The sequence below is a fragment of the Capra hircus genome, chromosome 17 (assembly GCF_001704415.2).
Source record: "Capra hircus breed San Clemente chromosome 17, ASM170441v1, whole genome shotgun sequence".
NCBI classification, from domain to species: domain Eukaryota; kingdom Metazoa; phylum Chordata; class Mammalia; order Artiodactyla; family Bovidae; genus Capra; species Capra hircus.
This window is the reverse complement of record NC_030824.1, coordinates 56,685,239-56,700,291: the sequence shown is the minus strand read 5'-3', so window position 1 is coordinate 56,700,291 and position 15,053 is coordinate 56,685,239. Positions and strand designations below refer to the sequence as shown.

The window sequence follows — 15,053 nt, the reverse complement described above, 5'->3', positions numbered from 1 at the left end:
ACACGACTGAGCAATTAACACTTCCACTTTCAGAATATGCTATAAATGATTTTTTAAACTGAATTTTCCTTTACCATTAATATAGACAAGTATCAGGGATTCAGTCCGGATTGTCACAGACCTATGAGCTATGACCTATTCTGCTATCTTTTATTCTTGCTAGTCATTTCCTTTCTGTTTTCCTTAAGGGTCCACAAGATTTATGGATTTGACATATGATCGCTTTAGTGGACACCACTGGGATTGTTTATAGCTTGTGCTATTTTTAAAAAGGACTTTTACTTTCTAGAAAATGAATATTCTACCCAAGAGTTTGTAAGTTGAGTGGAAGCTTTTCATTTATCTAGCAGTTGCTGATTGGTGGTCTGGCAAAAAGGAACTGCTGACAAGTGGAAGACTTCCCTTGGAAGGAAAAGTTCAGCTTACATTCTTAGCCTGATAAGCGCTTGCCAAGAACGAGCCTAATGACATCTGTTGGCTCTCTGGCTTGACCGTTTCTGTAAAGAGCTGACTAACAATGGAGATGATTGCTACAGAGCTGGATCTGTGGTTTTTACTTTAACTCTCAGTCTTTCCTCCCTAATTATTGTTTTGCCAAACCTCAAGAAGAGCTCTCCACCAGGGGTCATCCTCCATTCATTTGAAGATTTGTTGGATGGTTCCAAGTTTTGACCAAACCCACTTACAATATCGGAGAAGGCAATGGCATCCCACTCTAGTATTCTTGCCGGGAAAATCCCATGGACGGAGGAGCCCGGTAGGCTGCAGTCCATGGGGTTGCTAAGAGTCGGACACGACTGAGTGACTTCACTTTCACTTAAAATATCATGTCCATACACTTGGCTCTAAAGTCTGGTCTGTGATCAGTAGAAGTTTATTATTACACCTCCATGAGGCTTCCTTTTGATCTCTTTTTTCCTCATGTGAAACTTCATGTGGCTTCTCCTTCCCTGTGATTATATGTATGAATCAAATTGCGCTTGGAACAGTCTTGTATCTCTTTTGAGCATGCAATGTTCATAAGCTGGGTTGGGATATGAAAATGATCTCTTTCTTCTTAGGAGAAAAGGTGATTCTGGATGCTATGTCCACTATTTGAGTCACTTGTCACTGACCTTAACATAGTCACACTGGTGCCTGTGTCTGTCACTGGACACTTAGAAGGAGCTGAGCGACTTGGTTTAGTAAGGGATTACATCTTCCTAAAGCGTACAGTGCACTGGGGGTTTTCAGAAAATGGTCTTTTTCTTTTTTTTTTTCTTGCTTCCTCCCTTCTTTCCCTCCTTCTTTCCTTATGCTATCTCATTTCTAATGCCAATCAAGGACAAATTGATGTGACCAGTGTCATGGGATCAGTTTCTAGAACATGAGAAGAATTCTGACTATGAGAAGTTTAAATAATAGGTACTCTGGAAATGCAAAGCATTTTTTTATCATGCCAAATATTTCCGTAGAACAATCAACCTTAAAAAACAATCAAACTTGAAGATTGTTTCATACTCTATATGCATAGTATTTTGTAGAAGAAAAAGCTCAAAGTTAAGAATCTAAAAGCCTGGCATGCAGGCATGCAGAATAAAACTACAGTTTATACTATGATAATAATCAGTTCAGTTCAGTTCAGTTCAGTTCAGTCGCTCAGTCGTGTCCGACTCTTTGTGACCCCATGAATTGCAGCACCCCAGGCCTCCCTGTCCATCACCAACTCCCAGAGTTTATCCAAACTCATGTCCGAGTCGGTGATGCCATCCAGCCATCTCATCCTCTGTCATCCCCTTCTCCTCCTGCCCCCAATTCCTCCCAGCATCAGAGTCTTTTCCAATCAGTCAACTCTTCGCATGAGGTGGCCATAGTACTGGAGTTTCAGCTTCAGCATCAGTCCTTCCAATGAACACCCAGGACTGATCTCCTTTAGAATGGACTGGTTGGATCTTCTTGCAGTCCAGGGGACTCTCAAGAGTCTCCTCCAACACCACAGTTCAAAAGCATCAATTCTTCGGCGCTCAGCCTTCTTCACAGTCCAACTCTCACATCCATACATGACCACAGGAAAAACCATAGCCTTGACTAGACAGACCTTAGTTGGCAAAGTAATGTCTCTGCTTTTGAATATGCTGTCTAGGTTGGTCATAACTTTCCTTCCAAGGAGTAAGCGTCTTTTAATTTCATGGCTGCAATCACCATCTGCAGTGCTTTTGGAGCTCAAAAAAATAAAGTCTGACACTGTTTCCACTGTTTCTCCATCTATTTGCCATGAAGTGATGGGACCAGATGCCATGATCTTAGTTTTCTGAATGTTGAGCTTTAAGCCAACTTTTCACTCTCCTCTTTCACTTTCGTCAAGAGGCTTTTGAGTTCCTCTTCCCTTTCTGCCATAAGGGTGGTGTCATCTGCATATCTGAGGTTATTAATATTTCTCCCGGCAATCTTGATTCCGGGACAAGCTTGTGCTTCTTCCAGCCCAGCATTTCTCATGATGTACTCTGCATATAAGTTAAATAAGCAGGGTGACAATATACAACCTTGATGTACTCCTTTTCCTATTTGGAACCAGTCTGTTGTTCAATGTCCAGTTCTAACTGTTGCTTCCTGACCTGCATACAGATACCTCAAGAGGCTGGTAAAGTGGTCTAGTATTCCCATCTCTCGAAGAATTTTCCACAGTTTGTTGCGATCTACACAGTCAAAGGCTTTGGTGTAGTCAGTAAAGCAGAAGTAGATTTTTTTTAACTCTTTTGCTTTTTCTATGATCCAACAGATGTTGGCAATTTGATCCCTGGTTCCTCTGCCTTTTCTAAATCCATCTTGAACATCTGGAAGTTCTCAGTTCATGTGTTGTTGAAGCCTAGCTTGGAGAATTTTGAGCATTACTTTGCTACTGTGTGAGAAGAGTGCAATTGTGCAGTAGTTTGAATATTCTTTGGCATTGCCTTTCTTTGGGATTGGAATTCCAGTCCTGTGGCCACTGCTGAGTTTTCCAAATTTGCTGGCATATTGAGTGCAGCACTTTCATAGCATCATCATTAAGGATTTGAAATAATTCACCTGGAATTCCATCACCTCCACTCGCTTTGTTCAAAGTGATGCTTCCTATTGCCCTCTTGACTTTGCATTCCAGGATGTCTGGCTCTAGGTGAGTGATCACACCATCATGGTTATCTGGGTGATTAAGATCTTTTTTGTATAGTTCTGTGTATCCTTGCCACATCTTAATATCTTCTGCTTCTGTTAGGTCCGTGCCATTTCTCTCCTTTATTGTGCCCATCCTTGCATGAAATGTTCCCTTGGTATCACTTGACAATTTCCTTGACAAGATCTCTGCTGCTGCTGCTGCTGCTGCTAAGTCGCTTTATTCGTGTCTGACTCTGTGCGACCCCATAGACGGAGTCTTTCCCATTCTATTGTTTTCCTCTGTCTCTTTGCATTGATCACTCAGGAAGGCTTTCTTATCTCTCCTTGCTATTCTTTGAAACTCTGCATTCAAGTGGTTATATATTTCCTTTTCTCCTTTGCCTTTCATTTCTCTTCTTCGCTTAGCTATTTGTAAAACCTCCTCAGACGACCATTTTGCCGTTTTGCATTTCCCTTTCTTGGGGATGGTCTTGATAACTGCCTCCTGTATAATGTCATAAACCTCCATCCATAGTTCTTCAGGCACTCTGTCTATCAGATCTAATCTCTTGAATATATGTCACTTCCACTATATAATCGTAAGGGATTTGGCTTAGGTCATACCTGAATGGTCTAGCAGTTTCCCCTATTTTCTTCCATGTAAGTCTGTAAGTCAATAAGGACTTCATGAACTGATGTACAGTCAGCTCCTGATATTGTTTTTGCTGACTGTATAGAGCTTCTCCATCTTCAGCTGCAAAGAATATAATCAATCTGATTTCAGTATTGACCATCTGGTGATGTCCATATGTAGAGTCTTCTCTTATGTTGTTGGAAGAGGGTGTTAGCCTTTGCCCTGCTTTGTTTGGTAGTCCAAGGCCAAATTTGCCTGTTACTCCAAGTATCTCTTGACTTCCTACTTTTGCATTCCAGTCCCCTATAATGAAAAGGACATCTTTTGGGGGGTTAGTTCTAGAAGGTCTTGTAGGTCTTCATGGAACCGTTCAACTTCAGCTCCTTCATCATTACTGGTAAGGGCATAAACTTGAATTACTGTGATATTGAATGGTTTGCCTTGGAAACGAACAGAGATCATTCTGTCATTTTTGAGATTGCTCCCAAGTACTGCATTTCAGACTCTTTTGCTGACTATGATGGCTGCTCCATTTTTTCTAAAGGATTCTTGCCCACAGTAGCAGATATAATGGTCATCTGAATTAAATTTACCCATTCCAGTCCATTTTAGTTTGCTGATTCTTAAAATGTTGATGTTTACTCTTGCCATCTCCTGTTTGGCCATTTTCAATTCACCTTGACTCTTGGATCTAACCTTCCAGGTTGCTATGCAATATTGTTCTTTACAGCATCGGACTTTATTTCCATCACCGGTCACATTCACAGCTGAGCATTGTTCTTGGTTTGGCTCCCTGTCTTCATTCTTTCTGGAGGTATTTCTCCAGTCTTCTCCAGTAGCATATTGGGCACCTCCCGACCTGGGGAACTCATCTTTCAGTGTCATATCTTTTTGCCTTTTCATGCTGTTCACGGGGTTTTCAAGGCAAGAATACTGAAGTGGTTTGCCATTCCCTTCTCCAGTGGACCTCGTTTTGTCAGAGCTCTCCACCATGACCTGTCCATCTTGGTTGGTCCTACACTGCATGGCTCATAGTTTCATTGAGTTAGACAAGCCTGTGGTCCATGTGATCTTTTTGATTAGTTTGGTTGTTTAGCCATTCAATAAATGTTTATTGAGTCCCAGTTAATTGCTGGGAACTATACTATGTGCTTGGAGAAGGAAATGGCAACCCACTCCAATATTCTCACCTAGAGAATCCCATGGACAGAGAAGCCTGGCAGGCTACAGTACTTGGGGTCACAAAAGTCAGACACAACTTAGTGATTAAACCACCAAACCACCATGCTATGTGGTAGGGACTGCATTATGAAAAGCCACAAGCAGTCAACTCCAGATATACAATAGAAAGAGAGTCAGACGTGGAACAATTAACTGCAGTACCAGGAGAGGTACTACCAAGGAAGTATGTTTGGAAGGGGCAGAGATGAGAGATCGCCCAGGGAAGTTTCATCAAGAAGTAATGCCCAATCTGGGCTTTGAAGGATGAATAAGAGTTTTCAGAGCTGAACTCAGAAACAGCACCATGAGTTTGGCATGCTGCACATAGCTTAGTATATAGTTAGCTTATGCATTCCAAGGCAGCAAGAGAGTAGGAGAGAATAGAGAGATGGAGAGGATCCAGATTGCGGAGAAATTTTCCTATTTTTTTAATTTATTGACTTGCTCTGTGACCTCGAGTGAGGCGTAGTTACCGAATCATAAGTACTTCATTTGTCAAGCAGGTGATTCATTTGTATAATATCAAGTGTGCTCTCTCCTCTTCAAGGTTGCTGTTGATTGGATTTTCATGTGAGGTAATGGATATGAAAGGACCGGGTTATAATACGCAGCTGGGGTGATGATCATGCCTCTAGATAAGCCAGTGCACTTCTGTGCCCAGATAGTCTGTGTGCCTTCCAGAGGCTTCCTTCTCCTTGTCTGTGCCTAGGGCTCAGGAGAGCTAACCACTCACATTTAATGTATCAAGTTACACCAGCTTAGACTAGTAATGTTATTGCTTGTCCAAACTGGAACATAATAAGTTAATGTTTTCTCTATAGCTGTGAAGGTACCAGCTAATAAGGTAAAGCAGAAAAATCATGAAAGGTTAAAACTGGATAGGAAAGGTTCTAATTCCACATGTTCATTTGCGAGAAGAAGAAATGGGGTCTTGAGAAGGAAGCATCTCCTCCAGGACTACCTCTAGTTAGTGGTGCCCCTAAGACCGCAGCCTCCATCTCCTTCCCCTGAGCCCAGCTGTCTTCTCACTGCATCCTGACACCACCTTGCTACGTGTCAAGTTGAGCTACACAAAATTGCTGACATTTTTGATCTGAAGAAAACAAGCATTTCCTATCGTTTGATCTAATAGGACCACCTGCCCAGCTGGCCAGCTTACTGCCTGAATTCCTCTTCCTCCGTGACCTCTGCCCATGGAGGAGGCTCTCTGCCCATTCAGATTCCTGCCAGGCTGCGTTGAATGAAATTCAAACTTTTCCAAAGCTTCCACATCCATTATCACATTTGATCCTCATAACAATCTCAACACAGAGGAAAGAATCTCTGAAAAAAAAATTGTGTTAAGATAATGCCAAATAAACATTTTAGAAACAAGATAAATTGTTTGTTTCACACAGTCAGTAATAAAGAAACATGAAAATGAAATGCGCCTGGATGTGGTACCTACCTAGTCAGGCACCTACTGGCTCTCCAGGATACTGAGGGCCATGATCCCTCTTGCTGCCTCCACACCCCCATTAGTCTGGTGGGTGGAACTGGAATTTGTCACAAGTGTCTCCTTGATAATGATAAATCAGAACTCTGGTGAGGGCAACTTATTTAAATTGCTAGATTGTTGAGGGAACAAAGATCCCTAACACCCCTGACTTAAAGCATAGTAATCAAATATAGTGTTTGCCTCCAATGGGGAGGGAAAAGAAAATAGCGTGAGATAAATTTAGAAGAAAAGATTTTCTAGTTCAATACATGAGGTTAGATTTGTATGGATCTATCTAGATTGTATCCAAATATGAGAATGATTACTCTGATCACCAAATAGGAAGTTGCTATATTACGTTACATTGTATTACATTACATTACACTACACTATACTATATTACATTACATTCTCTGGAATGAACAGTATGTTTCATATCTTCCTTGAATCCTGTACACTCTAGAGAAGAAAGGCACGATGTTTTCTCTTCAGTTAAGCCATATGGAACCCCAGCTCCCAAACAGAAACGGTATTGCAGCTGGTCATGCAATCAGTTTATTTCTGCTTTCCTACTATTAATAATTGGAAAATAGGAAATTGACATTGATATACTGGGTCTGTATCTTTTTATCAAGTATGTAGATTTGTGTAATCATATAATTAACAAACAGAAACTTTTTAAAATTTACTACTATTCTTATCTAAAGTCTTGCTGTGAGAATTTGGGGGGTAATTTTATTTTGTGCCAAAAGCAGCATATAGTGATGGCCCCATTAAGGCATACAAAAGAACCTAAGAAAAGCTCGTGGTCTGTATTTTTTTCACACTGCTTCCACTGAGTTTATATTGGAAAAGCTCTAAGAAGGAGGCAGAGGGCACAGAATACTTGTATTGTTATCCATAGCAGTAACATGTTGGGTTCATAGTCTTTGAAATGGAGAGCCAAATATATCATCAAAACAGTTTGGGGACATCTCCAAAAAGAATATACCAAATATCTCTTTTTAGAACACATTAAACCTGCCACCCTCTGTGGCTCACAACTGCCCAGCAAGTGAGCACAAAGATCTCTTCCTCCACCACCTACCCCCAAATTTCCAAAGACTGAAGAAGGGGATTTAGAAGCATTGCATGGAAGGAAGCTTGCTGACCTTAGGAGAACACAGCGAGAGCCATGGCTGCCGATAGCTTATCTGTCTGCTCTGGGTTATCCCTGCCGACTCTTTTCTGAAAAACCTGATGTGAGCATACACAAAACAGCCAATCATTTCTCAAAAAGAATGGGCATGAACCTTTGCAGCTGGAAATTTCAAGAGGAGACAGTTATCCTTCCCAGTCCCGGAACATGAGTATTTGCATCCACTAAAGGGAGAAACGGAGAAGGCAATGGCACCCCACTCCAGTACTCTTGCCTGGAAACTCCCATGGACAGAGGACCCTGGTGGGCTGCAGTCCATGGGGTCGCTAGGAGTCGGACATGGCTGAGCGACTTCACTTTCACTTTTTACTTTCATGCATTGGAGAAGGAAATGGCACCCCACTCCATTGTTCTTGCCTAGAGAATCCCAGGGACGGGGGAGCCTGGTGGGCCGCCGTCTATGGGGTCTCACAGAGTCGGACACGACTGAAGCAACTTAGCAGCAGCAAAGGGAGAAAACAAAGCTCACAGCATCCGGTCCCATCATTTCATGAGAAATAAATGGGGAAACAGCGGAAACAGTGTCAGACTTTATGTTTTTGGGCTCCAAAATCAGTGCAGATGGTGATTGCAGCCATGAAATTAAAAGACGCATACTTCTTGGAAGAAAAGTTATGACCAACCTAGATAGTATATTCAAAAGCAGAGACATTACTTTGCCGACTAAGGTCCGTCTAGTCAAGGCTATGGTTTTTCCTGTGGTCATGTATGGATGTGATTGTGGGCAGGAGGAGAAGGGGACGACAGAGGATGAGATGGCTGGATGGCATCACTGACTCGATGGACGTGAGTCTGAGTGAACTCCGGGAGATGGTGATGGACAGGAAGGCCTGGTGTGCTGCGATTCATGGGGTCGCAAAGAGTCGGACACGACTGAGCGACTGAACTGAACTGAAAGGGAGAAAACCAGGCAGGCCAAGGAATCACCGAATAGAAGTGAATTACATGAAAGAAATAGGAATGAAGTAATCAGTATTCTTGTGCTGGAAGGGGACATGGCATATTTCAGCTAACAAAGCACATTTCTTAAATTTCCACCTGCAGCTCCAAGGTCAAAGGGAGACAGACAGGGGGTTGAAAATGGTGATCTGTCTGATATGCAATTTGACTTTTTCTCTTACCCAATTTTCTAATTCTTTTATCCCAAGTTACTCTCTTTTCCCTGAATGTATAACTCTATTTTAAAAACCCATTCTATTTACAATCTGTGGACATACAGCCGGAGCTGTATACATCAAGTCACAATCCACAGGAGCACATTTCCTCCCAAGGAGGCACCACGAAGCATTTTCCAAATGACTAATGACATTAACTGACACTTTGTGACAATCGTTAGTTATAGGTATTATTTCCAAATGTATGATGAATAGGTGTTTATGGAGTTCAAATACTTTATCAAGTTATGTTAGGCAGGTAGCCATAGAAGCTAAATGCTTATGATAATGAAGCTATTTGAAAATGGCAATGGAGTAGTAGAAACAAAAGTATATGTAATATTACACATTTTCATTGGGTAATTATTAAATATTTAAGATCAAATATCCTATTCAGTTAAATCTTTTTCCAAGTTCAGGGTCATAAACCACTAACATTTGACGACGGCTGCTACTTTATCCTTCAGGATTTGATTTTGCCTACTTGGGCATCTGCTTTAACACATTTTCACAGTTGTCTTCAGGCATGTATAATCTCTTCTTTGGGGTTTTAAAACTTCATTTTAATTTTTAAATCATTGCATTTTTGAAAGAATTAGTAAATCATTTATATCAAAATGAAATATTCCTGAATACAGTGTTTAGATAAAATGCTTACTGTATGATTCCTTTTCTTCAACCTAATAAGATATCATTGTGAAACATAAATGTATTATGCCTTTCAAACTCAGCAAACTATAAATTCCACATTTGGTTGTTTTTCTCCATTATTATTTTAATTATTGCTTTTACAATCATTTCTTTTCCAAAATTCACCTTTTGTTCACCCAGGCGCTTTCCTTGTCCTAGTGGGTCCGGTCAGTGCCTGTTCACTGACCTGTCTCTTTCATCTTGTTTACCTCCGCTTTTTCTTTTTTGTTTGCAAACTATACTGCCTAGCTCAGTGCCTGGCACATGGAGGGTGCATGTTCCTCCCTCTTAACCCCTATCGCCTATTATGAGCTTACATTCTCTTTTTAGAACATTCAGTTCAGTTACTCAGTCTTGTCCAGTTCTTTGCAACCCCATGGACTGCAGCACACCAGGCTTCCCTGTCCATCACCAATTCCCGGAGCTTGCTCAAACTCATGTCCATCTAGTCAGAGTTGCCATCCAACAGTCTCATCCTCTGTCAGCCCCTTCTCCTCCCGCCTTCAATCTTTCCCAGCATCAGGGTCTTTTCAAATGAGTCAGTTCTTCTCATCAGGTGGCCAAAGTATTGAACCTTCAGCTTCAGCACCAGTCCTTCCAATGAATATTCAGGACTGATTTCCTTTAGGATGGACTGGTTGGATCTCCTTGAGGTCCGAGGGACTCTCAAGAGTCTTCTCCAGTGCCACAATTAATTAATTTTAAGCATTAATTTTTTGGCACTCAGCCTTCTTTATGGTCCAACTCTCACATCTGTACATGACTACTGGAAAAACCATAACTTTGACAAATATGGGCCTTTGTTGGCAAAGTGATGTCTCTGCTTTTTAAAATGCTGTCTAGGTTTGTCATAACTTTTCTTCCAAGGGGCAAGTGTCTTCTTATTTTGTGGCAGCAGTCGCCATCTGCAGTGATTTTGGAGCCCAAGAAAATAAAGTAACTGTTTCCATTGTTCTCCCATCTATTTGCCATGAAGTGATGGGACCGGTTGCCATGATCTTAGTTTGTTGAATCTTCTATAATGTACACATTCCACTTCGCCAGTAAGGCTGACCATCAGCAGAGACCTGTGACCTAATGTGGGTGAGACAAAATCAGAGAGAGACCTTATAGCCTTGTCTGCTGCCCTCTACTTGCATAATTGTTAGACTTTTACACATCCGAGTTCAAGACGCAGTACTCGGTTTCTAGAGTGACAAAAGAAGAAAATATAAAGTGGGCAGTGTCTTCAAGAAACTTCTAGACCAGTGTGCAAGCAAATGGATACACAAATAATACAAAGTAGTAGGTCAGAGGGCAGAGGAAGAAAGCCAAGCAAAGAGGCATGGAGAAAGGAAGCAGACAAGGGAGGCAGCAAGGGAAGGATGGAGGTGTCAAATGAATTGAATTGAAAACTACCAAGCTTGGGACTTCCCTGGCGGCCCAGTGGTTAAGACTTTACCCTCCAGTGCAGGAGCCTCAGGTTCAGTCCTTGGTCAGGGAGCTGTGATCCCACATGCCTTGCAGCCAAAATTCCAAAACAAAACAGAGGCAATATTGTAACAAATTCAGTGAAGACTTTAAAAATGGTCCACACCAAAAAAAATCTTTTAAAAAATAAAATTAAGCTACCTAGTTTTAGTAGTAGTTTAGTCGCTAAGTCACATCAGACTCCTGTGACCGCATAGACTGTAGCCTGCCAGGATCCTCTGTCCTTGAGATTTTCCAGGCAAGAGCACTCGAGTGGGTTGCCATTCCCTTCAGGGAATCTTCCCAACCCAGGGATTGAAACCCAGGTCTCCTGCACTGCAGGCAGATTCTTTACAAATTGAGCCACCAGGGAAGCCCTTTAGAATTCTGGTGCCTTAGGCCTTTCAGGAACAGACCCACAGTAATAATCCCACACCAAGCAGGGGAAACAGGGCTCTAAATGGTGCTCTTTGCACTGTTAAAAAAAAAAAAAAAAAAAGCAAAGCCCTTTTCCTCTCTATGTAAAAATGAGCACTTATTTTTAAAAATTCTTGACTTCAGAAGTAAAATGCAAACTTTGGTCATTCATATTTTTTCATCCAGCAGTTCATGTAGCACCTCTTTGACCCCTGTCAATTACAGGAGGAAATAAGCTAACGAATCAACCTTTCCGCCTCTCCTGGGCTTGGATTGCATTGGAGAAACAGTATTACATTGTGGATGAAGACTCCACGTTCTTAGAAGTTACCCTGACACGCAGAGGATCCCTTGGAGAAACATCCTTTATCAGTAAGTAACTTTGATTTGGTTATTGGCAAAAGGTAACAAAAACATGAAATTAAAGCTTAAAAATAAGTATAAGAGAATAGATTGGAAGAGAACCAGTAAACATATTTGGGGGAACTTCTAAAAGATTAATGTGCGAGTTTATGCCATGGTTTTCACTCCATGTGAGTTACAGGTTTATATACGGCAATTTTTCTTCTTCTATTTTCCCCCTTCCTCTTTAAGTTGAAGGACTCTAGGAAAATTAAGACATTTTGTAACCATATACCACAATCCCCAAATCACTCAATTTCTTTCACAATTGTTTTTAAGCATAGAATACATTATTATGCTCAGTTCTAGCTATTTCTTTTTAAAAATTATTTATGAGTACATGACACATTATTGGGTTTAGTTGTAGCTGTTTCTTTTGATTATGTATAATTGTTTCCACCCTGCTATTAGGTTATAAATTCCTCCAAGATATGTACAGTGTGAAATTTTTCTGCATTCTACAAAGACCTAGGCCTCTTTGGGATAAATGGATGTATAATGCCCACATAATACATCCCATTATCATCACTAATAATCAACAGTAATTGCTCTAATGATGCATTACATTTTTATAACATCTCTAGCTGCCAGAAATTTCAGAGATCATTTTATCTTTTTCATAATCTGTTGTGAAGACAAATAGAAGACAATAAAATGCCTTCATTTTACAAGTGGGCATTGTGAATTTCCGAGACCTTTGGGGTCTAATTAGAGTTCTGCCAAAACCACTGGAGAGAAGCCAGGAGGCAGATGGCTGGGAATAGGCAATCAAGGAAAGGCAAGCTTTTCCCAGGTCTGTTCTCCAGGCTCAGGGTGTCTGAATTGGGACAGTTCTCCTAGGAGATGAGGTCAGCCAGAGAGCACCATGATTTCTGCACGGCCCTGGGCCTCAGTTACTACCCAGAGGTTACTTCATCAACACACAGTGGAACTTTCTGCCAAGAACTTCAGCTGAAACACGCTTCCCTTCTCTTGTAGGGCTCTGTCTCCACAATTCTTTATCTTGGGCATTTCTTATAGGCAAAGATTTGGGTTTTTATGTCAAGAGGTATTTTCATATCCTGTATGACTCAGGGGGAAAACACTGTCCATCTTCCCAGAGTCATTTGAATATTTGTAGAGGAACTAAACTCCTCAGAGAGGTGCAAAGGTCTTCCTATCTGATTCGGCACCTCTTTATACACTGTCTCCGTGCCCTGCTCGTTGCTTCTTCAGAGCACTAACCACCCCTGACGGGCATCTCAGGTCCAACTGCCCTCTGCTTCCCTCAGCAGATTTCCAGCTCCAAAAGGGCAGGAACAACATCTTGGGTGATGGCCAATCCTCAAAACAGCCTAGGACATATGGTAGTCACCTAATATTTGTTGTTATGCAAACTACAATCAGCTCTTTTGTCCTCTAAAATGCCACCTAAAATGACATCAGGGACTTCCCTGGTGCCCCAGTGGCTAAGACTCCACACTCCCAATGTGGGGGACCTGGGTTTGATCCCTGGTCAAGTAACTAGAGTCCACATGTAACTAAGATGCGATGCAGCCAAAAAATTAAATAAATAAATACTAAAAACAAACATGTCAAACCACAGAAGAGAACCGATAAAATACCTTACTCAGGGCTCTAGGAAGCCCTCCTAATCCCCTTACCCTGTCTGATGCTGGAGTTAGTAGTCTAAACGTTAGCAGAGTGCCAAAATCTGTTACTGAACGCAGGGTCTGGCTGCTCACCACTCAAAAGTCAATAAAGAGGCCAGGGGAGTGAAAAGGAAGGTTTGCTTTATTTTCGACGCCAGCAATAGTGGAGGTGGGAGGAGGTGCTGATGCCTGTCCAGAGGCCAACACCCCCCTGACAATCTGGGGACAAGAGCTTTTATAGATAGAGGGAGGGGGCGACAGGAAGAAACAGCCCAGTCGGCTCTGACTGTCTTCTTGAAATTGGTCATCAGTGGTCTGACCAGCATCGTCTTGATTGTTTTAGGTACAGTTAATCTTCAACTGGGGCTTCCCTGGTGGCTCAAACAGTAAAGCGTCTGTCTGCAATGCAGGAGACCCAGGTTCGATCCCTGGGTTGGGAAGATCCCCTGGAGAAGGAAATGGCAGCCCACTCCAGTACTATTGCCTAGAAAATCCCATGGACGGCGGAGCCTGGTAGGCTACTGTCCATGGGGTCACAAAGAGTCGGACACGACTGAGCGACTTCATTCACTTCAATCGTCAGTTCCAGAATGGATTTGTTTCCAGTTCTTGAGGCCACTTCTCAGAACTGTGGCACCTTATGCCATGTCTACTGTCTGGCCAGCTTGTTGTTAACTTCCTCCGTCTGGCAGTGTCTAGTGGCACCTTATGCCATGCTTGTTAACTTCCTCCATCTGGCAGTGTCTATAAGGCAGCTCCCAGGACATGGGTTAGAATATTATCTAGACCCCTTGAGAAGGAACCAAAGGTCCCTGACCTTGCCTGGTCCCTAGCACACATGGAATACTCAATAATATTACCTGCCATTATTCTCTCATGGCTTTCATACATCAGAGGTGAAATCACCTCTTTATCTCCCCCACAGACTTGTAGACCCCTCAGCGGTAGTGGCGGCTGGACCTGATTCAGCGTTACACCCTTAGCACCTGGTAGCCAGTACCCACCCAAAATTAAGTAAGCAGCCACCTGCCTGCACGATGTATATAGCAGTGCTCACTAGCTCTGTTTAAACTCTGGCTGAACACTGACAAAACAGCATGGAAGTTTCTCGGAAAACTAAAAATAGAGCTACCACATGACCTAGCAATTCTACTTTTGAGTATGTATCTAGAAAACAAAAACTCTAATTCAAAAAGATACACGCACCCCAATGTTCTTAGCAGCATTATTTACAATTGCCAAGACATGGAAGCAAGCAAAGCGTCCATCAAAAGATGAGTGGGTAAAGATGTATTGTGTGTACATGTGTGTGTATGTGTGTGTGTAGACACTATATATATAGACAAGTTAGTGAATATAACAGAAAAGAAACAACTCTGATACAGAGAACAAACTAGTAGGTTATCTGTAGGGGTTGGAGCAGTATAGGGATAGAGGAGTAAGAGATACAAACTATTACATGTAAAACAAGCTAAAAGGATATACTGGACAACATGGGGAATGTAGCCAATATTTTATAATAACTATAAATGGAGAATAACCTTTAAAAGTTGTGACTATTTTGCACATGTACATTGTACATATGTAACCTATATAATATTGTACAACAATTATACTCCAATTTTTAAAAATGAGAAAAATAAAGTGTAGCCAAGGATACACCCCTCTT

At 41.7% G+C, this 15,053-nt stretch overlaps 1 protein-coding gene across 1 annotated transcript in view; it reads left to right on the top strand.

Annotated features, from left to right (window-relative positions):
• The window catches only part of FREM3 (FRAS1 related extracellular matrix 3), a 99,461-nt gene that overhangs the window by 42,750 nt on the left and 41,658 nt on the right, over positions 1–15,053 (top strand). The window contains exon 3 of the mRNA XM_005691247.2: positions 11,577–11,723. Within this exon, the coding sequence (XP_005691304.2) occupies positions 11,577–11,723 (147 nt within the window). The remainder of the gene's footprint in view (positions 1–11,576; positions 11,724–15,053) is intronic.